A 21,690-nucleotide genomic window follows, 5' to 3' on the forward strand; every position below is an offset into this window, starting at 1 on the left:
CCGAGGGCCACGTCTAGGTGGTGCAGGCGGGCGGCCGGTGGGGCGCGGAGGGCGTGGACTCGGCCAGGCCTCTCTCCCCGCGCCTGCGCCCGCCGCTGCCCTCCAGTCCCCTCCCTGGGTGTGCGGGGCGCTGCGCAGGCAGGAGCCTGGAAGGCCCATGGCGTCGCTTCCCAAGCCCTTCTGTCCCGCGGGGTCCCCCGTGTCCACCCATGCTGCCCCTGTGGGACCACCTCCCTGGGCTGCCCGGTTGCCAGCTCCGACCTGCCTGGCCAGCAGGGGTGCGGCTCCCCCTCGCCAAGACCTTTCTGCTTCGCTCCTCCGGGCTGTGAGCACAGACGCGGAGCCAGAATTCGTCGTCGTCGCTGGTTTCGGGGCGCCCGGCGCGGTCTGTGCGTGTCCAGGCCCGCGTCTGTACCAGTAAAGCACCACCGGCCACCCCCAGCCCCCGCGACCACTGTGCCGCGCCCTCTGTACCCGCATGCTCGGGTTAGGTGGACTCCAGCCGTCCTGGCCTCTCTGGGACGGGCTTGGCTCCCTCCCAGGTCCCCCATGTTGCAGCATCAGGCCGGACTTCCTTTTTCTGAGCGGGCTTCACCGCAGGAGAAGCCACGCGCTGCTCCTCTGTCCATCCCTTGGCGGCCGCCTGGGTTGTCCAGCTCCTGGCTGCTGTGGCTGCTGCGGCAGCGGCTTGGGCATGCGAGCGTCCCTGGGGAATCCCACTCTCACTTCTGAGTGTGGACCCACAGAGAATTGCTGGGTCGAATGGTAAGTCTGTTTTTAACTTTCTGGTGATGGTCACACTGCTTCCCGCCAGGCCAGCCGGCCACATGCCCACGCACAGCACAGCACACCCTCGCCGACACCTGTTCCATGACTCCCGTGGTCACCGTCCTCACAGGCACGCTCCCGGCCATCCAGATGTGCATCTTCCATTAATGACAGCAGGCCTCCTCTCAGGGCTTCCGTACAGACACTGCTTTGGACAGAGGGTTACTGAGGTCCGTTGCCCATCTTCAAATTCAGCGCCGTTGCGGTTTTTAGGGGTACTCATGTATTCTGGGTACTAGTCTCCTACGAGGTAAGTGATTTTCAAGTCTCTTCCTCCCATTTTGGGGGTGGCCTTTTTATCTGTTGAGTGTCCTTGATGCACAAGTTTTTAATCTCGATGAAGTGACCAGATCCACGTTTGCTTTTCTTGCCTGTGCATTTGGTGTCACACCCAATCGGCGTCTCCCGCTCCCTGCATTTTTCCCTGGGAGTTCTCTGGCTTTAACTATTAAGTTTATGCCTTTGGTTCACTTGCTGTTAGTTTTTATATAGTTTTACATGCGGTGTTAGGTGAGCACCCAACATCCCTTCTCTCGAACGTGGGTGTCCACTTTCCCCAGCACCATCTCTTGACAAGACTGTCCTTTCCCCACTGAATGTTCCTGGCACCACTGCTAGAAATCCTCTGACTGTCTACAGAACAGTTTATCGCTGGGCTTTACTGCATTCCAGTGGTCTGTAGGTCTGCTTATGCTAGTACCTACCACCAGACTTGATACCCCTGGAAGCTGGAGATCTGGCCCCAGCAGATCAAGTCCACAATACTGCATGATTCCACTGATACAACATTGTCGGTGGGAACCCGCAGAGAAAACACTGATGGTTGCTAGCTGAGAAGGGGGGGTTTTAGGCGGAAGGGAAGTGAGTATGGCCATAAAAGGGTAGGGAGAGATCTTCTGGTGAGCAAATCTTTGGTATCCTGCTATCGATGTCCATCTCCTGGTTGTAATGTTATACTATGGTCTTCAAGATGCTGCCATTGGCGTAGATGGGGCAAAGAGAATACACAAACCCTCTGTGTTACACCTTACACGTGGATATAAGTCTGTACTTATCTCAAAAAGTTTAAGAATAAAAACATGAGGGGCACCTGGGTGGCTCAGTGGTTAAGCCGCTGCCTTTGGTTCAGGTCATGATCTCAGGGTCCTGGGATCGAGTCCCGCATCGGGCTCTCTGCTCAGCGGGGAGCCTGCTTCCTCCTCTCTCTCTGCCTGCCTCTCTGCCTGCTTGTGATCTCTCTCTGTCAAATAAATAAATAAAATCTTAAAAAAAAAAAAAACATGACCCTGGAGGACGCCTGAACTAATTAAATCAGCCTGTGCTCCAGTAGGGTTACCCCAGGGGCTGTTAAAACTCTCCAGATGATGCTGAGCCACACCCAGGGCCTAGCTTTTTGCTCCTGGGACCTCCACCTGGCTCCCTCCGCATGGAGCCCGACCGTGGAGGTCCTGGTACTTGTCAAAGGTTGGGGAGCTGGGGAGACCTAGCCCCTACGCGAACCCCTCCTAAAGACTGAGTGGGAGACCCCAAGAGGGATGACCTAGGGGAAGAGCACCATCCCAGGAAGAGCTAGGAGGGTGTGCAGACCCCTCATCCTCATGGGAAGTCCAGCGAACCTGGTTCATGGACGGCAAGACCTTAACCATGAAGGCACATGCGCAGGCACGTGGCTTTGGCTCATTCCCTTGGTGAGGGGACACGGTCATGGGGAGCAACTGGGATCCCAGCAGTCCAGTGCCGTGGGAGACCTCTTAGCCCAAGCCCTGATCAGATGTCCCTATACCCCTGGGGTGTGGACACCCAGCGCTGAGCCCTCTCGTCTCACCTGGGACTGTGCTCCACCCCACTTCCCTCTCCTACTACTGCCCCAGCGACTTGTTCCACAGTACGTGTCCACCACATGCTACACACCAGGGCACTCCCCACACCCCAAGGCAGGGCAAGACTTTGCCCCTGTGCCCTCAGCACCCACCACCATTCAGAAAGTGTAATAGCCAGAGGGGCTCATTCATGGGAGCAGGAGCATGTGAAGCTTAATCTCGGGACTGTAAGTTCGAGCCCCGCGCTGGGGGTACAGATTACTTAAAAATTAAATCTTAAAAAGAGAAAGAGCCATCATGGAAAAGATTCTAAATTTGATGAAAATAATAAATCCAAAACCAATAACAAAGCCAATAAACCCCGACTGGGATGAAAACAAAAACAGACCAATGCACATCATAGCCACATGGCTGAAAGCCACCGATGAGATCTTCGAAGCACCTAGAGGAGGAAAACAAGAAACAAAGCTAGAGATGACCGCAAATGTTCATCAGAAGTAACAGGGCAACGGGAGGACAGCTTCAAGGTGAAGGAAGAAAACCCATCATCCTAAAACTTCATATCCAGCAAAAGTATCTTTCTTTTTTTTTTTTTAAGATTTTATTTATTCACTTGACAGACAGAAATCACAAGTAGATGGAGAGGCAGGCAGAGAGAGAGAGAGGGAAGCAGGCTCCCCGCTGAGCAGAGAGCCCGATGCGGGACTCGATCCCAGGACCCTGAGATCATGACCTGAGTCGAAGGCAGCGGCTTAACCCACTGAGCCACCCAGGTGCCCCGCAAAAGTATCTTTCAAAACTGAAGACAAAACACAGATATTTTCAGCAGACCAGAGCTGAAACTTGCCTTGGGGCACCTGCAATAAAAGAAATGATAAGCACATCATTCAGGTTGCAGGAAACAAAATGTAAGCTTGGGCCAGAAATAGTAAATATGTGAGTAAATGTAAAAGCCTCTTTCTTCTAATGTTAAAATTGCATTAAAATAGGGGCGCCTGGTGGCTCAGTCGGTTGGGTGTCTGCCTTCAGCTCGGGTCATGATCTCAAGGTCCTGGGTTGGAGCCTTCTGTCCAGCTCCCTGCTCAGCAGGGACCCTGCTTCTCCTTTTGCCCCTCCCCCCACTTATGCAAGCACGCACTCTCTCTCTGGTAAAATAAAATCTTTAAAATAAAAAAAAAGATTATTGTGTAAAGTAAAAATAATTATGGTATATTCATTAGAACATATTTAAAAGTAAAATGTACAACAAAGGACACAGAAAGGATGGGCAGGGACAGGAAAGAATACGGCAGGTTTCTCACAATGGGTGCGAAAGGAGACTCGGAGGCGTACACGCTGTGAAACAGAGAGCAATGAAGTAAACAAACAGGTACAGCGAATAGGAAAACAGAGATGAAGTGAAGTACCAACAACTACTCAACTCAGAGGAAGTCAGGAAAATGGGGACAAAGAGCCGCTAAGCAACAGAGAACAGCAGGGTGGGAGTTTTAAAGTCGGTGCCTGGGGGCTCAGTGGGCTAAGCCTCTGCCTTCAGCTCAGGTCATGATCCCAGGGTCCTGGCATGGAGCCCAGTGTCAGCCTCCCCTCACTGGGGAGCCTGCTTCTCCCTCTCCCTCTACTTCTGCTCTCTCTCTCTGCCCAATGAATAAATAAAATATTTTAATAAATAAAATCAGCCATATCAATATTGATATTGTTTTTACTTAGTCTAAACTTTGTTTAGACTAAGTAAAAATACTACTTACCATACTGGATGAAAAAGTTAAGACCCAACAATAAGCTGTCTCCAAGAAACACACTTTAAATACACTAACATACATAGGTTAAAGGAGAAAGAACCATCGTGTCCTGCAAGCACTAATCAAGCCCCGAGGCAGAGGCATCACCTCTCAGACACAGTGGATCTCGGGCTTGAAAAAATACCAGAGATAAACACAGGGACACAAGAAAACCAGCAATTTTAAATGTTTATGTATGTACCCAAAACCAGGGCTTCAGAACACATAAAAGTTGACAACGTTAAAGGAGAAAAATACAAATCCACAGTTATAATTAGTGAGTTCAACACTTGTTTCTCAGTGACAAAAAGTAGAAAGAAAATCAGTTAAGACAGAGGATACTTCAACAAGCCCATCAGTAATGTGACCTAAGTGCGACGTGTAGAGGGCTCACACCCAAATAACAGCATAACACGAATACTTTGCAAGGGCACGTGGAACATTCACAAAGATAAGCCATCACTTGGCCCATAAAACAAGTCCTGAATTTGAAAGTGTTAATATACAGCATATGTTGTCCAATTACATAATGGAACTAATTGAGAAATCAGTAATAAAAATGTATTTGAAAAATGCCCCAACTATTTGGAAATCGAGTAGACTTCTACATAAGTCACAGTCAAGGAAAAAAATCACAAGAAATCAGAAAATACTGTCAGGGGTAACTGGGGTGGCTCAGAGGTTAAGTGTCTGACTCTTGGTTTCGGCTCAGGTCATGATCTCAGGGTCACAAGATCAAACCTCCCAATGAGCTCTGTGCTGGGTGTGGAGCCTGCTAAGATTCTCTCTCCCTCCCTGCCCCTCCCCACATGCCCTCTGACTGAAAGAAAGAAACAAGGAAGGAAGGAAGGAAAGAAAGAAAGAAAGAAAGGAAGAAAGAAATCAGAAAATACCTTTTCTTGAATGATTATGAAAACAACATATCACAATCTGTAGAATTCAGCTAATGCGGTACCACAAGGAAAAATGTTAGCTCTTAAGTATTTATATGAGAAAGAAAAAATGGCCTAAAACTAGTGATATAAGCTTCCACTTGAATAAGCTGGAAAAGGAAAGGGGAAGTTAGCTCAAAGTGGAAGGAAAGAAATAAAATGATTCTGCTTCAGTGAAACAGAAAATAGACAAATAGAGCAAAATCATGGAAAATGAAAGCTACTTCTTTATAAGCAGCAATAACATGGGTAAATCTTTGGCTAGACTGACCAAAGAGAGAAGGAAGACACAGATCACCAACACCAGGAAGAAGGAAATTCATTTAAAATATAACTAATTAGGGCACCTGGGTGGCTCAGTGGGTTAAAACCTCTGCCTTCGGCTCAGGTCATGATCTCAGGGTCCTGGGATCAAGCCCGACATCGGGTTCTCTGCTCAGCGGGGAGCCTGCTTCCCCCCCGTCTCTCTGCCTGCCTCTCTGTCTACTTGTGATCTCTGTCAATTAAATAAAATTTTTTTAAAAAAGGCAGTAAAAAAAAAATATATATATATATATATATATATATATATTTTTTTAAACATAATGTAAGGGGTGCCTAGGTGGCTCAGTGGGTTAAAGCCTCTGTCTTTAGCTCAGATCATGATCCCAGGGTCCTGAGATCGAGCCCCACATCGGGCTCTCTGCTCAGTGGGGAGCCTGCTTTCCCCTCTTCTCTCTGCCTACTTGTGATCTCTGTCAAATAAATACATAAAATCTTTTTTAAAAAATAAAGAAGAAATACTAATTGCAAGCTGGTGCAGCCACTCTGGAAAACAGCATGGAGATTCCCCAAAAAGTTGAAAATAGAGTTATCCTGTGACCTAGCAATTGCACTACTGGGTATTTACCCTAAAGATACAAATGTAGTGATCCAAAGGGACACATGCACCCCAATGTTTATAGCAGCAACGTCCAGAATAGCCAAACTATGGAAAGAACCTAGATGTCCATCAGCAGATGAATGAATAAAGATGTGGGGTGTGTGTGTGTGTGTGTACACACACACACACACACACACACAATGGAATACTATGCAGCCATTAAAAGGAATGAAATCTTGCCATTTGCAATGACGAGGATGGAACTAGAGGGTATTATGCTGAGTGAAATAAGTCAAATAGAGAAACACAATTATCATATGATCTCCCTGGTATGAGGAATTTGAGAGCCAGGGTTGGGGGGTCATTGGTGGGGTAGGGAAAGAAAAAAATGAAACAAGATGGGATCAGGATGAAGACAAACCATAAGAAACTCTTAATCTCACAAAACAAACTGAGGTTCTCTGGGGGGTGTGGGGGAGGGATGGGGTGGCTGGGTGGTGGACATTGGGGAGGGTATGTGCTATGGAGTACTGTGAAATATGTAAGCCTGACAATTCGCAGACCTATACCCGTGGGGCAAATAATACATCATATGGTAATAAAAATAATTTAGAAATAAAAAGATCTATTATTACACAAACAACTTCAGAAAAGGATATGGGTAGACCAGTTCTTTTTATTTTTTTTAAGATTTTATTTATTTGAAGAGAAAGAGATCACAAGCAGGTAAAGAGGCAGGCAGAGAGAGAAGGGGAAGCAGGCTCCCCACTGAGCAAGGAGCCTGATTCGGGGCTCAATCCCAGGACCTTGAGATCATGACCCGAGCAGAAGGCAGAGGCTCAACCCACTGAGGCCCCCAAGCACCCCATGGTAGACCAATTCCATATAAATCAGAAATTAGAAGTAAAATTCTTTATCTGCCTAGGAAATGCTTAAGAATCTAGAAATATAGGGGCGCCTGGATGGCTCAGTCTGTTAAGCGTCTGACTCTTAATTTCAGCTCAGGTCATGGCTTCAGGGTCTTGAGTCCTGAATCAGGCTCTGCACTCAGCAAGGAGTCTGCTCAAGATTCTCTCTCTCCAGGGGCCCCTGGAGGGCTCAGTTGGTTAAGTGTCTGTCTGTGGCTCAGGATATGGTCCCAGGATCCTGGGATCAAGCCCTGCGTACAGCTCCCTACTCAATAGGGAATCTGCTTCTCCCTATCCCTGTTCCTTGCCCTGCTTGAGCTCTCTCTCACAAATAAAATGTTAAAAAAAAATGGTCTCTCGCACTCTGCCTCTCCCCACCACTTACATTCTCTAAATAAATCTTAAAGGAACAACAACAACAACAAAAAGAATCTAAAATTCTAAATATTAGTGGAACTAGTACGTGAATCCAGGTTGCAGGATACAAGGATCAACAAGCCAAAATCAAATGTGTTTCTACACACTAGCAATAACAACTGGAAAATAGCTTAAACTGTACAAATTTTTGTGTACGAGTGAAAAATCTTTTAAAATGTGATCTTCAAAAGATACCATTAAGAAAATGAAGAGATTCTCTCCCTCCCCCACTACCCCTGCCCCCGCAAAGAAAATGAAAAGGTAAGCCAAAGGCTAAAAGTATTCATAATGAATACATATTTGAAAAGAGACTTTCACCTACCAAATAGGAAAGGCTCTTGTAAGTCAGTAATAAGATGACAAACCACCACATGGGGCTCCTGGGTGGCTCAGGTCATGGTCCCAGGGTCCTAGGATCCAGGCCCTCATCAGCCTCCCTGCTCAGTGGGAAGCCTACTTCTTCCTTTTCCTCTGCCTGCCGCTCCCACTGCTTGAGCTCCCCATCAAATAAATAAAATCTTAAAAGGAAAAAAAAAAACCCCACCCATTTCAAAAAAGGGCAAAAGATGTAAAAACACATCACAAAAGGTGGGCAAAGGGGCACCTGGGTGGCTCAGTGGGTTAAGCTTTGGCCTTCGGCTCAGGTCATGATTCCAGGGTCCTGGGATCGAGCCCCGCATTGGGCTCTCTGCTCAGCAGGAGGCCTGTTTCCTCCTCTCTGCCTGTCTCTCTGCCTACTTGTGATCTCTGTCTGTCAAATAAATACATAAAATCTTTAAAAATTAAAAAAAAAAAAAAAAAAAGGGCGCCTGGGTGGCTCAGCGGGTTAGGCCTCTGCCTTCGGCTTGGGTCATGGTCCCGGGGTCCTGGGATTGAGCCCCGCATCGGGCTCTCTGCTCCGCGGGGAGCCTGCTTCCCCCTCTCTCTCTGCCTGCTGCTCTGCCTACTTGTGATCTCTGTCTGTCCAATAAATAAATAAAATCTTTAAAAAAAAAAAAAGTGAGGAAAATGGCAACATGCACATGAAAAGGTGCTCAACAGCACCACCCAGCAGACAAATGCAAATCAGAAACACGGAGACACACCACACCTACTTGGGGCGGATCACATTTCAGCCGAGTTACGCTATCAAGGCTTGGCAAGCAACAGGAACAAATGTACTGTGGGAAGAGTGTGAAATGGTGCAACCACTATGGAGAATTTTTGGCCATTTCTTATGAAAACACACTTATAACTCAGAAATTAAGTTCCGATGCATTAGCCCAATAAAAATAAAGAGGCATGTCCAAATAAATACTTTTACACAAATGCTCATAGCAGTTTTATTCATAAAAGCCAAATCTGGAAACCCAAATTTCTATCAACAGGCAATGAACAAAGGTTTGTCCGTACAACAGAACACGACTCAGCAGAGAGATACCCAAACACATAACTACTTGGTTGAGTCTTTACAACATGCCAAAGCAAAATAAGTCAAGACACATAGAATTATATACTGTATGGGTCCATTTATGTGAAGCCTTACAAGCGAAACTAATCTACACTGACCCAAAGCAGGTATTTGGGACTAGGGCATGACTAACTGGGAAAGGGCAAAAGGGAACCTGTTTGAATGATAAGAACATTATTTTTCTTTATTCTAATGGTCGTTACATAGGTATATGGTTTCTCAAGACTCTGTACACTTTAAATATGTGTTTTACTGTATGGAAACTAGACGTCACCAAAGTTGATTGAAATGGTCTTGATAATCTCTCTTCTGTACCATTTGTAACATCTCTAGTAATGAGTTTTCCAGAAGATGTACTGTATGCCCCTCTTTATCACTTACCCCTGAAGGCTTCTAGTGTTGCTGGAATTTAAAAACTCAGAATATTCCCATAGTGTGTGTGGGGGGGGGCGGTTCATGTAATTTCAAAACTGGTTGTTTTTGTTAATGTTCAGAGAAAAGAAAATCAGGGGCAGCAACTGAAAGTCAGGTAGACCATTATCGACCGTGTACTACAGCTCCCCAAAGAGATGTCTACTGCCCCTCTCCGTATCTACAGATTCCTCTCCAGGTCATCCTCTTCTCTAGCTGCCATGGCGCTCGCTCTCTCAGTTCTGGGGTCACCTCTTCTGTGAAGCTGGCCCAGATCCTCCACACCTATGCTCCTACACAATGTGGAACTTCTACTTCAGCACTTAACTCTGTGCAATGATCTTTGTCTTCCACATCAGAATCAACAATTTCATCTGTTTCCCAAGTGCTCAGCCCCGGTCCTTTTAGATCAATACATTTTCAGATAAATGACAAAATGAGCCAGAAAGCAGAGAAAGTGACCATAAGAGATGTGGAACTGCTGAGACAGGAAACCTTGAGCAGTGCACTGGGATTGTGTACCCCTTGAGTGGATTAGAAAGATACGTGGGCAGCCAGGTGAAGACAACACTCCCTGAAAGCAAGGAGACGGTCATGGGTGAGCTCTGAAGGCATAAACATGAGGCGTGCTGGTCTTCCACTAGCTACTGCTTACAACTTCTGAGTTACGGAGAAGCAGAAGACATCAACAGAGCTGAGAGAGAAGATACTTCCAGTAGACCAGCAAATTATACTGTAACAAAACAACAAAACCCCAAAATGTAAACTACAGCAGCACAAGTGAGAAGAGCCAGTGACACGCAGATCCGGCTGCGCTTCTTCCTGCACCAGGTGCCACGGACACATGAACCCATCGACTATGACCAAGTCCTTAAGGGATTAGTAGTGTACTAATGAGAGATGGTAGATAAGAACATCATTTGATACCCCAAAGCAAGTGCAGTAACAGAAGTGCATGCCAGCCAACAAGCACAGAGGGGTAGCTGGCTGAGCCTACCCAGGTCTTGACTCCGGATAAGGAGCGAACCAGGTGTGCGGTGGAGAGCGTTTAGACAAAGACAAAGAGGAGGCAAGTACAGCATGGGTTAAGCGGGAATGTCAAGCAGTTAGAGCTGCTGCGGCGGGAGGTTAAGGAGTGGGAGATGAAACTCCAGGAAGCAAAAGGCCTTACAAAGCAGGACTGGGAGCTTAGAAATTATCCTAAGGACAACGGGGAACCAACCTGTGGTTTGAAATAACGAAGGTCTTTCTCCAACTTGCCTTTTTGATAGACCAAAATTAACCATGTGATATTCTTTTAAGTATTAAGATTAGATACACAGTTCTGCTTTAAAAAGTATCTTTAACTCGGATGGACTATAACTGTGCGGTAACATGCAGAAAGCTTCTTTAGACCTAGCCCCTCCCCCAGCATTATTCCAGCTCCATCAGCTGTCCAGTCACGTGGCTCTCCTGATGTCACACATTCGTAGTGGGGAGGACAGCAGCCCAGTGCTGTACACAGTGGTAGGTGACAGCCCAATCTGAAAGCAGCCCTACTGAGGACTTTGGAAAACGCCGACACATCCAAAGTCGCGGCAGTTAGGAGTCATGCTACTCCTTCTAAACATCACTGAGTTGGAGAGTAAATATTTTATAAGTTATCTGTGTGTTCCCCCTGACCTGCAGACTTCTCACCCACATGCATGGCAGTCTTACTCAAGGGAAGTCCCTCTTGGTGAACACCTTGATTATTTTTAAAGTTTGGGGTTGAGCTGAAGTCTTTCCCATACTGACTACATTCATAGAGTTTCTCTTCAGTATGAATTTTCTGGTGTTGAAGGAAGTTTGACCTTTGAATAAAGCCTTTCCCACAGTAACTACATACATAGGGCTTTTCGCCGGTATGAATAATCTGATGCAGAAGCAGCTTGGAACTCTGAATGAAAGCTTTCCCACAGTCCTTACATTCAAAGGGCCTATCCCCAGTGTGGATTTTCTGGTGTTCAGTGAGATGGGCTTTCTGGAGAAAAGCTTTCCCACATTCTTTACATTCATACACTCTCTCTCCAGTGTGGATTTTCTGGTGTCGAATAAGGTACGAACTCAGAAAGAAAGCTTTCCCACATTCGTTACATTCATAGAGTTTCTCTCCAGTGTGAATTCTCTGATGCTGGGTAAAGTTTGATGTCTGGCTGAAGCGCTTCCCACACTCGTTGCACACATAAGGTCTTTCCCCGGTATGGATCCTCTGATGTTGAATAAGCTTTGAACTCCGAATAAAGGCTTTCCCACATTCGTTACATTCAAAGGGCCTCTCTCCAGTGTGAATTCTCTGATGTTCAATGAGGTCTGAGCGATGACGGAAGGCCTTCCCACACTCCTTACATTCATACTGTTTCACTTCTGTGTGGATCTGATAATGTCGAATAAGGCTCGAGCTCCTAATGAAGGACTTTCCACACTCATTACATTCATAAGGTCTTTCTCCTGTGTGAATTCTCTGATGGCGAATAAGCAATGAGCTCTGGCTGAAGCCTTTCCCACACTCCTTGCATTCAAAAGGCCTCTCCCGGGTGTGAACTCGCTGGTGCCGAACCAGGTCTGAGCTGTGATGGAAGGCTCTCCCACACTGCATGCATCGGAATGGTTTTCCTCCTGTATGTGCTCTCTGGTGCTCAGCGAGGTCTGCATAGTGAATGAAGTCCTTTCCACACATGTTGCACACATAGAGTCTTTCTCCAGTGTGCACTCGCTGATGCTCAACAAGGTGAGAGCTCTGGCTGAAGCTTTTCCCACACTGCTCACATCTGTAAGGTTTCTCCCCAGCATGAGAAATCTGATGTCTAACTAGGTCCGAGTTAAATGTGAAGCTTTTGCCACAAATCTCACACTGATGGGCTTCCCCTTCCACAAGCTCTCTCTGGAGAAGAAGGAGGTTTGAGCTTAGAACTGGGCTTTCTCCTGATTTACTGCCCACCCGAGCAGCCTCTCCTGCTTGGATCTTCCAATGGGTAATTGTCACCCCCCTGAAATCGCCCTCCTGAGGGGGGCAGCTCCCCTCTGAGTTTCCCAAAAGTCCCTCTAATCTGGGTGCAGGGAATGCCCCAGACTCAGAGGCAGGGTACTCCATCACTGTGAGTGTTTCTGACATGGTCTCAGGCAGATTTCCATCCTCAGAAATTCAGGCTCCAAAGTCACCTTCTTGTCACAAGTGTCCTAGGTCAGAATCTGAAATAAAGGAAAATAAGATCATCTTTTCCCTTTGTCAAGAGACAGGAATCTAGTGGAGCAGGTGGGGGATAAAACACATTCAAAGAGTGGGAAAGAGGACTATTTCCTCTACCAACATTCTTTACCCCAGTGTGCATCTTAGCTACCTACTTCACCCACTTGAGAAGGCTTCTCTGGGGCTCCACCTCTAACACCGAACTACAGGGACAGAGTGGCTGGGTAGTAGACGGGGAGGGATGTGGCTTGGACGCTTAAAAAATTAAGACATATTTCCAAAGGAACACAGATGTACTGATCTTGCCACCTCTTCATTGTCCTCCTTTCCCTCTGTACCCAGCTTAGATCCCAAGTTCTATAGTGTTGTTTACTTTGGGTTACATATTCTAATCATCCTAACTCCCCCTGCCCTTCCTCTATCATCCCTGCACGGGAAAACCCCAACTTGGGTTAAATTCCATTTGCTTCCCATTCTGTGTCTGCATCTATGCCAACTGAGCTCTCTCCACACTTACAATCCCTTGGTTAATGGGGCCCTGAGAGCCACCAGCAATCTCTATAGTTTCCTCATTCTCCTAAGAGATCACCCCTCCTTTGTCCTCTCTTCTCACCTGTCTAACATTCCCTCCTCCTCTCAGCTGATGCCCTTGTTTATCTCAATGAGAGGACAGAAGAGAGGGTGGGAACGCCAATATTCTCCTACCCACTCTACCAATCTGTCTATACCCAAGCCATGGCCTCCCTCCTTACATGTGTTATGCTGTCCTTGATCCAATTTAGAGTGAACACCTCCATCTGGGCACTAAGACCCACGCCTCCTCATCCACTCAACGGTACCAAGGCTCACCTGCACAAGTCTGGAGCTGGAATGTTCACAGCATTCACATCCACCAAAATAACCAATAAGGGGATGGGAGATTGAGGAGTACTCCTACCAGGGAATAATACAGAGCAATGCAAAACTGCTATACAAAAGCAAAGGTGAGCCGAAGAAAGTAGGCACGAAAGAGTTCATGCTGCATGATTCTGTTCACATTAAGTTAAAAAACAGACAAAATCCACGGTGGAGAACTGAGACACTGCTGACCTTCAGGGAGAAGATAAAGACTGGCAGGGAGTACAGGGGCACTGGAGTGCTGGTGATCTATATGGCACTCTGAATCCCACTGGCGTGTCACTGTGGAAAAGCTTGCGCAGTCAGGAGTTATTTAACCTTACAGTTGCTGGGGTGTTGTGCCCAGCTCCCCTGCTCAGAGCTAAACCCCAAATCCCCACCCTGCTGGGAACCACTTGTAGGGAGGACTCTGTCTTTCCCCTAGGTCTTGCCCCTCCCTGAAGGCTCCCTCTTGGTTGTCCATCACCGTAGGACAATACACCACAAACACAGCAGCAGAAAACAGCACATCTGTCACCTCACACCTCTTAAGGTCTGATGTCCAGCCCAGTGTGACTGGGATCCCTGTTCACACAAGGTGTCGGCCAGGCTAAGGTCACATGTGGAAGTGCTGGGAAACCTGTTCCCAAACTCATTCAGATGCCACTGGAAATCAGTTCCCTACAACTACAGGACTATCCCTGAGTTCTTGCCAGCTGTCTGCCGCTCTCGGCTCCTAGAAACACCTGTATCACCAGGAACAGTGCACAGAACGCCTGACTTCTCTTCTGCCACCAGCTGCAGAAAACTGCTTTCCAAGGGGATGTATGATTAGGTCAGCCCACCTGGAGAGCCCTGCCACCTTACGTCCCCTAACTGACTTACATCTGCAAAACCCCTCCACGGCAGCTGGGAGAAGGTGTGTGTACCTTAGGGGCCCGGAATTTTGGAGAGCCATCTCAGATGCCTACCACGCCACAGCCAATGTCTGGTCCATCACAGGAACCGAGAATGTCCTGGCAGCAACTCAAGTGTTATCCCAACCCAAGAGCTCCACTGGGACTGGCCACAGCCTCAGTTCTGACTCCACTGTCCAATACGGCTTTCCTTACAGATGCATCACTGAGACCTCTACACAGCTGAGTGCACTTCCAAAGAGTTCCATCCAAGACGAGGCCACACAGGGGCGCCTGGGGGCTCAGTCGATTAAGTGTCTGCCTTTGGCTCAGGTCGTGATCCCAAGGTCCTGGGATCAAGCCCCACGGTCAGGCTCCCTGCTCTGCTGCTCTCCCTGCTTGTACTCTTCCCCCTCCTCTGTCAAATAAATAAATAAATAAAATCTTTAAAAAAAGACTAAAAGATGATCCTAAACAATTACTTCTTGCCCCAAACTTGCACCAGTGGGAAGCACACCCTGCTGTGCACCCCATGAAGGGACGGCTTCCAGACACATTTCCAGTGTGGCCATCAAGGACAAGAACCTGCCTCTGAGGGCAAAGCTGGGGGTGGGAGGGTACGGCAGCACTGGGAGCAGAAGCACAGGGAGTGACCAGGTAACACGTGCTCTGTGGCCCCAAGAGAGCTCCGTTTCAAAATGGTTTTCTCTTTTATGTGAGCTATAACTTGCATAAAGCACACACATCTTGAACTCCTGTGACACTGGTTTAACCACTCCAGGCCAACACAGAACATTTTTGCCACCCAAAAGGCCCCCCTCCAAGGGCGACCCCTCTTAGTACAGATGAATTCTGCCCATTTAGGATACTTCAGTTAGGGCCACCTCCCCAGCTCCGTCAGCAGAGCGGTGACTCTTGATCTCGGGGCTGTGAACTCCAGCCCCATGCTGGGCACAGAGCTTACTTTAAAAAATAAATAAATTTTTCATTTAAATGGAATTATACAACATGTTTCTGTGCCTGCATTTTATTCATCATGTATGATGAATGACCTTTAGGGAGAAGGTCATTTAAACAAAAATATTTTATTTATTTATTTGAGCGAAAGAGTATACTCAGGCACAAACACAGGGAGGGGTGGGGGGGAGGGGAAGGGAGAATCCCAAGCAGACCCTGTGCTGAGCACGGAGTCCAACTCGGGGGCTCGATCTCACGACCCTGAGATCATGACCTGAGCCTAAATCAAGAGTCAAACTCTTAAGCAACTGAGCCACCCAGGAGCCCCAATATGTACCCATTTTTTGCTGAATGAGAACACACACCATAAACTCACCATCTTTAAGTGCACAACTCAGTGTATTTTCAAGTACTCCTAACACTGCGAAACCATCACGACTACCCACTTCCAGAACACACTCATCCCCCCCAAATATGTACCTGTCAGCACTCCGCCTGCGGAAGTCAACACCGCAGGCGGCGGAAGTCAACACCGCAGGCGGCGGAAGTCAACACCGCAGGCGGCGGAAGTCAACACCGCAGGCGGCGGAAGTCAACACCACAGGCGGCGCACTCCTCCCACTGCGTGCACAGGTCACCATCTTTTTTTTTTTTTTTTTTTAAAGATTTTATTTATTTATTTGTCAGAGAGAGGGGGAGAGAGCGAGCACAGGCAGACAGAGAGGCAGGCAGAGGCAGAGGGAGAAGCAGGCTCCCTGCCGAGCAAGGAGCCCGATGTGGGACTCGATCCCAGGACGCTGGGATCATGACCTGAGCCGAAGGCAGCCGCTTAACCAACTGAGCCACCCAGGCGTCCCGCACAGGTCACCATCTTACTTCTCACGAACACCTGAGCTGTCTGTGGTCTGGGGTGACGGTCCGAGCGGCTGCACACACTCCTGTACTCGTCTCATGGTAGATGAGGGTCCCCGTTTCCGCTGGGTGTAGACTTGGGAGTGACCGCTGGGTCCCAGGTCCTGGCACCACTTCCCTTGAGTGGTCACTTGGTCAGGACACTTCTTCCTTTGGGAACCAGCACAGCTGTGGGCGGCGATTCTTCCCCTCCCTGAGGGGTCAGGCCGCTTTCGGGGGGTGCTGGCGACAGCACCCCGGGCGGCCGGGCGGGTACGAGCTGAGAGTCGGACTGCGCGCACCTGCACCGGCTCCTGACGGAAGAGCCACGCCCCACCGCCTGGGCCAGAGGAAGTACTTGGTGTGGGACAAAGAGAGGCCAGTGGGGTACACGGTGGCCGACTCAAGACTGCCCAGAATCTCTGCTCCGAGTGACAGAAACACGACCGGAGATGAGAAGGCATGTGGCCCCCCCAGCCAATGGCCACACTTCCTGGAGTCCCCTGGAGAGAGCTGTGACCCCGTGACTGAGCCCCAGCCAATGAGCTGGGAACGGAATGCGCGTGCGCAAGGCCCCCACCTCCACACCCCCCCACGTCGACACCCTGATGAGGCAAAGCAGCCAGGCTGCCAGGAGGCCTTGACAGCCTGAGCCACCCAGGTAGGCCAAGTGGAACCAGAAGTTAACTTTTTTGTTAGAAACAGTATTTTGAATCTGTTACGGCGACTTGAATAATGCTTAGGGAATGCTAAGAAACGGGCTGATTACTCAGACCGAGGCTCCCGGTGATAAAAAAGAAACCGAACCCACACACCAGTGACCGGCAAAGGACGCGGAGCTGAGCACAAGCCCGCGGCAGGCGTTTCTGCAGCAGCAGACCCGCCTGCTAACTGACCCCCCAGCACAGCCCCCTGGAGCGGCTCAGCAGAGCTGGGACGTGACCCAGACCAGGCCTGCTCCTGGCATCCACTGAGGATGGTCTTCAGAGTTAAAGGCTCAACAACTCGGTTAAAAAAAATCTATTTCTGCTGCTTATAAAAATTATTTTTTTCAAGCTATAAGTAAATTTATGCCAATTGAGACAACAGAAACAACAGAAAACCTGAAAAAAGAAAAATAAAAGGAACTTTAACCCCACCGCTAAGATGACCAGTGAACATTTTCCTCTGGTCTTTTTCCTGCACTAGTATTTTTAGGAAATCAGGACTATCACTCAGTTTTACATCCCGTTTTACTTTTGTATCTCTTCAATGCTTAGCCATTACAAACGTCAGATACGCACTGTAAACACACCTCAAGTAACAAAGTGTAGACACAGACAAAATTTACACAACGAGAACCTCCGCCAATTCAACAGGTCACCACTGTTAGCTGCTTCAATACGCGTCCCCTGACACCAGCTTGAACAAATACAATTATACACCTAGTAACAGAAATTCGATTTTCAACAGTAGAAATGGGATCACACTACACTCACCCATCTGCAACCTCTCCCGTTTGTCGTATGTCCCGGCGTTCCTCAAGTCCATCCACACAGACGCTGACCTGGTCCCCTGCACCCCGTCACGGCACAGGCGGTCACAGAATCCCTACTCGCATCAGACACTGGAAGGAACATTCGTCCCTGTGCCTCTGCTGCCACGAGGTACTCTGCCCACTTGCCTGACCCTTTCTCCTCCCCAGAGATGGAAGGAGCTGCAGGATGCAAAGTCTGGGAGAATAACAGGCAGGCAGCACACAACCTGCTCCACGGGGACACACGCTCTGCCCCTCTAAGCCCCTCTAAGCCACAGGGTTGGCGGAGTGGCCCCTGAGGGGCCCCAGCAGCTGGCACTTCCTGTGAGCAGGCACCACGGTCTGTCTGATGCTCTGACCCAGCCTTGCCCGGAAGTGAGGTGGCAGTTGGCCATGTGCCTCATCAGTTCCGAACTCAGGAGGAGAGACAGGGCACTACTTACTAGGGCCCCTCGAACCCCAGCAGGCACAGTGGTGAGCAACTGACTCACACGGTCTCACACACTCCTCCAAAGCTTCCAAGGCAGCTGTTCCCTCCGTTATTTACTCCACAGATGAGAAAACGGAGACTAAGAGAGACAAGCAATTGTCCAAGATCACGAAACTAGTAAGAGGCAGCAGTAAGGTTCAATCCAGGTCTAATTTCCTCCAGTGCCCAGCTCCTCAATGTGGAAGGTTCTTCCCCATCCCAAGTGTCACCTGTCACTTTTACAAGACCATATGGGGTATTAGAAAAGTAAGCTGATAGTTTAAGCCTTATTTTTCTTATTTTTCTTAATATTTTATTTATTTATTTGACAGAGAGAAATCACAAGTAGACAGAGAGGCAGGCAGAGAGAGAGAGGGGGAAGCAGGCTCCCTGCTGAGCAGAGAGCCCTATGTGGGGCTCGATCCCAGGACCCTGAGATCATGACCCGAGCCGAAGGCAGCGGCTTAACCCACTGAGCCACCCAGGCGCCCCAAGCCTTATTTTTCTTAACCAAAAAAGTTTGGGGGTGCCTGGGTGGCTCCGTGGGTTAAAGCCTCTGCCTTCGGCTCAGGTCATGATCTCAGGGTCCTGGGATCGAGCCCCACATAGGGCTCTCTGCTCAGCAGGGAGCCTGCTTCCTCTCCGGGCCCACCCCCCGCCTGCCTCTCTGCCGACTTGTGATCTCTCTCTGTCAAATAAATAAATAAAAACTTTAAAAAAGAGAGAAAGAAATCAATGGGCATACCTTAATTAAAAAAAAGAAAGAAAGAAAGAAAAAAACCTGAATGGAACAACAAAAGAAAGTAAAAACACAACACGCCTGTGACTCTGCAACGTCCTGAGCTACCATGGCCCACCTTTCTGTCCCAACACAAAGACTCTGCGGGATAAACTGTAACGTGAAACTGTAAATAAACAGGTGAAGTTGAGAGAGATGGGGCGATCTTCGGAGCCGGAAATGGAAGTGGGAGCTAACCTGGAGTGGGACCCTGTGAGCTGTGGGATGACAAGTGGGGGGCATGCCCTACACAGGCAACAGGAGCTTTTGTCCCGAGTGCTGGTAAAGGACTCACAGGCTGGCCCAAGCCCCTGTCTGTGCCTTACAGCCTCAAAGAAGCAGGAAGGTTTCTGAGCTTCACTCTTGGGAATACCCAGAGCATGGGGCACCTGAGGGAGACACAGCCCGGGGCTGCAGGAGGATTTGCCCCTGCTCCCACCCCGGCCCCCGCTCCCGCAGAGTGAAGGGCACTGAGAACCTGGTGTGCACCAGTCACCACGCAAAGTGTTCGTTTCTCATGTTCTCACAACTATCCATGATTTGTTAAGGCCAAACCATCTGCTAGATGCTGTCTCCTCCTCCCCCGATCCCACCCTAGGGCACTCTGGTTACTGCTCCCAAGGATACTGCTGGCCTTCTCGTCTCCTGACAAGTCCAGTGTCCTGTCACCAGTCAGCTTCCAGGACACGAGGCACCACGGCCATGCCCGACAGCTCCTTGAGCCCTTCAATGCCACCGCCAGGTTCCGGGCAGGAGGCTTCCCTGACCACCCCTCTCTCTGGCTCATGCACGCTGTCTGGGCCTTCTCAGCTCTGCCCTCTCCACATCACCCCCGAGACCTTTCCAGGAGTCCAAAATCCATCGCCGTCACCGCCAGAGAGGCTGGAGCCCTGTGTGCGGGCTCGCGGGAATACGCGGCAGTCCCTCCCCCTCTATCTCCCACTCTATCTGCCCTAAGAGAGGCACTGGGGTCACTACTGGTCACTGGGGTCACTAACATCCCGTGAGATGCTGCGTCCACAGTAGGGAGAACGGCTCCATCTGTGCGGATCGGGGCAAGGCACACTGAAGCCCGGGACACACGGGTATCTCAGATCCGAGGTGGGCAAAAAACACCCATTTCTACCCCTCGTCGGACTGGGCCCGGGGGACAAGACGCGCTGCACGGTGGTGATGAGTCTACACGGTCCGAGGTCCCCGCCTGCCTCCAGGTGACATTCCTGGGGAACCTCAGGCCGAGACTCCCGACGCCGTGACGCAACCCGAGCGAAAAGGGGTGACAGGTCCCCGACCCGGGCGGACTCAGCCACGGGGACCGATAGAGACTTCCAGGGGAACGCGAACCTTTAGGAAAACCGCCCCGCGCGGCAAACCGCTCTCGCGCCTGGGAACTCTTCCGGCCCGAGGTCCGGAGGCAGCTCTGGTCCTGCCGATTCCGCCCCGCCCCCACCCGAGCGGGCACCGCGGGCTGCTCTGCCTCCCCTCCCGCACCAGGGGCTCCAGACCCCGTCCCTCCGCCAGGGCCGTCCGGAGCGCTCCGTCGGGTGCCAGACACAGCCGGGAGGCCCGGGGCGAACGGCAGCGCTGCCCGCACCGGACTCGTGGCCCCCGCCCCGCGGCTCAGCCCTCAAGCGCTGCGAGCAGCACCGGAGCGACGCCGGACGCGGGAGCCGGGCGCCGCGCGGGGAGGGTGCGCGTTCGCGGGCGCCGAACGTGTGCGCCCAGGGCGCTCCCTGGGGAGAGAGGGCTCGGGCCGGGGCCGCAGGCCGCGCCCACGACCCCGGCCCGCCCAGACGACTCTGCCGCCCCCGCCCCGCGGCCGGAAGCCAGCCACTCACCCGGACACCGGCGGCGACACGACGGCCCGCCGACAAAGCCCGCACCGCCGCCCGCTCGTCGCGGCCGGAAGTCGGCCGAGGCCCCGCCCGAGAGCTTCCGGGGCCGCTCTAGGCGCCCCGGGGCCGGCGGCCTCTCGGTGGTGCGGACTTCCGGTGCCGGCCCCTGTGCTCCGGCGGTGTCAGCGCGGCGTGTAGCCTGCGGAGAGCTGCGCGTGTCGGCTCCGCGGCCGGAGCTCGGGGGCGGGGGCGGGGGCCGGCCGGGGCCTGTCGGGGCGCGGGCGCGAGCTTTCCGCCCTGGGGAGCGCCCGGCCGACCGCCCCTGGGGCCGCGGCCTGCCGCTGGCCGTGCGGCTCGTCTCAGGGCCGCGGAAGCCCCCGGAGGCAGCCCGCCTCGCGCGCCGGAGCGGGTGTCGCGTTGGGCCCCGCGGGGCGGGGGCGGCTCGGTCGGGAAGTCCCGCGCGTCCGGCCCCACCTGCGGGGGAGGCGCGGGACCCCTCGGACGGCTCCGCGGCCTGACAGCGGGCGGCGAGCGACGGGGCAGCGCGCGGAGGCCGGAGAGAGAAGGCCCCGCCGTGCGTCCGCGACAGCGCTTGGCGCGGCTCCGGGCGCGCGTGAAGCCTTCGTGGGGCGGGCGCGCCGGTCCCCGCGCGGTGCGGCTGGCGGCCCTCCTCCTCCAGGAGCGCGCCTCGGTTTCCCGCGTTTGTCGGTGGCGGGTAAGGAGCGCAGGCCCGCGTGCGGCATTCCCGTCCGAGCGGGGGTTCCTCCCGGCCGCGGGCCCGGAGACGCCGTCGAACGCGGGCGCTTAGCCTGCTGCCAGGTTTGCTTCGCGGTGGCCGCTGGTTACGCCGCGTCCGCG

General features: G+C 51.0%; 1 protein-coding gene across 1 annotated transcript; it reads right to left on the minus strand.

Annotated features, from left to right (window-relative positions):
* Positions 1–8,839: 8,839 nt before the first annotated feature.
* Positions 8,840–20,887, minus strand: ZNF623 (zinc finger protein 623). The gene is made up of 2 exons (XM_044244822.1): positions 20,836–20,887; positions 8,840–12,616 (listed from the first exon to the last, which is right to left on the minus strand). Exon 2 carries the CDS (start codon positions 12,537–12,539, stop codon positions 11,040–11,042), a length of 1,500 nt encoding a protein of 499 aa, XP_044100757.1. The 5' UTR covers positions 12,540–12,616; positions 20,836–20,887; the 3' UTR covers positions 8,840–11,039.
* Between the last annotated feature and the right edge of the window lie 803 nt (positions 20,888–21,690).

Source organism: Neovison vison, chromosome 4 (genome assembly GCF_020171115.1).
Source record: "Neovison vison isolate M4711 chromosome 4, ASM_NN_V1, whole genome shotgun sequence".
NCBI classification, from domain to species: domain Eukaryota; kingdom Metazoa; phylum Chordata; class Mammalia; order Carnivora; family Mustelidae; genus Neogale; species Neogale vison.

Bases quoted from the DNA above. Each gene is read 5' to 3' on its own strand.
- ZNF623 (XM_044244822.1), bottom strand. From the start codon at position 12,539: ATGTCAGAAACACTCACAGTGATGGAGTACCCTGCCTCTGAGTCTGGG.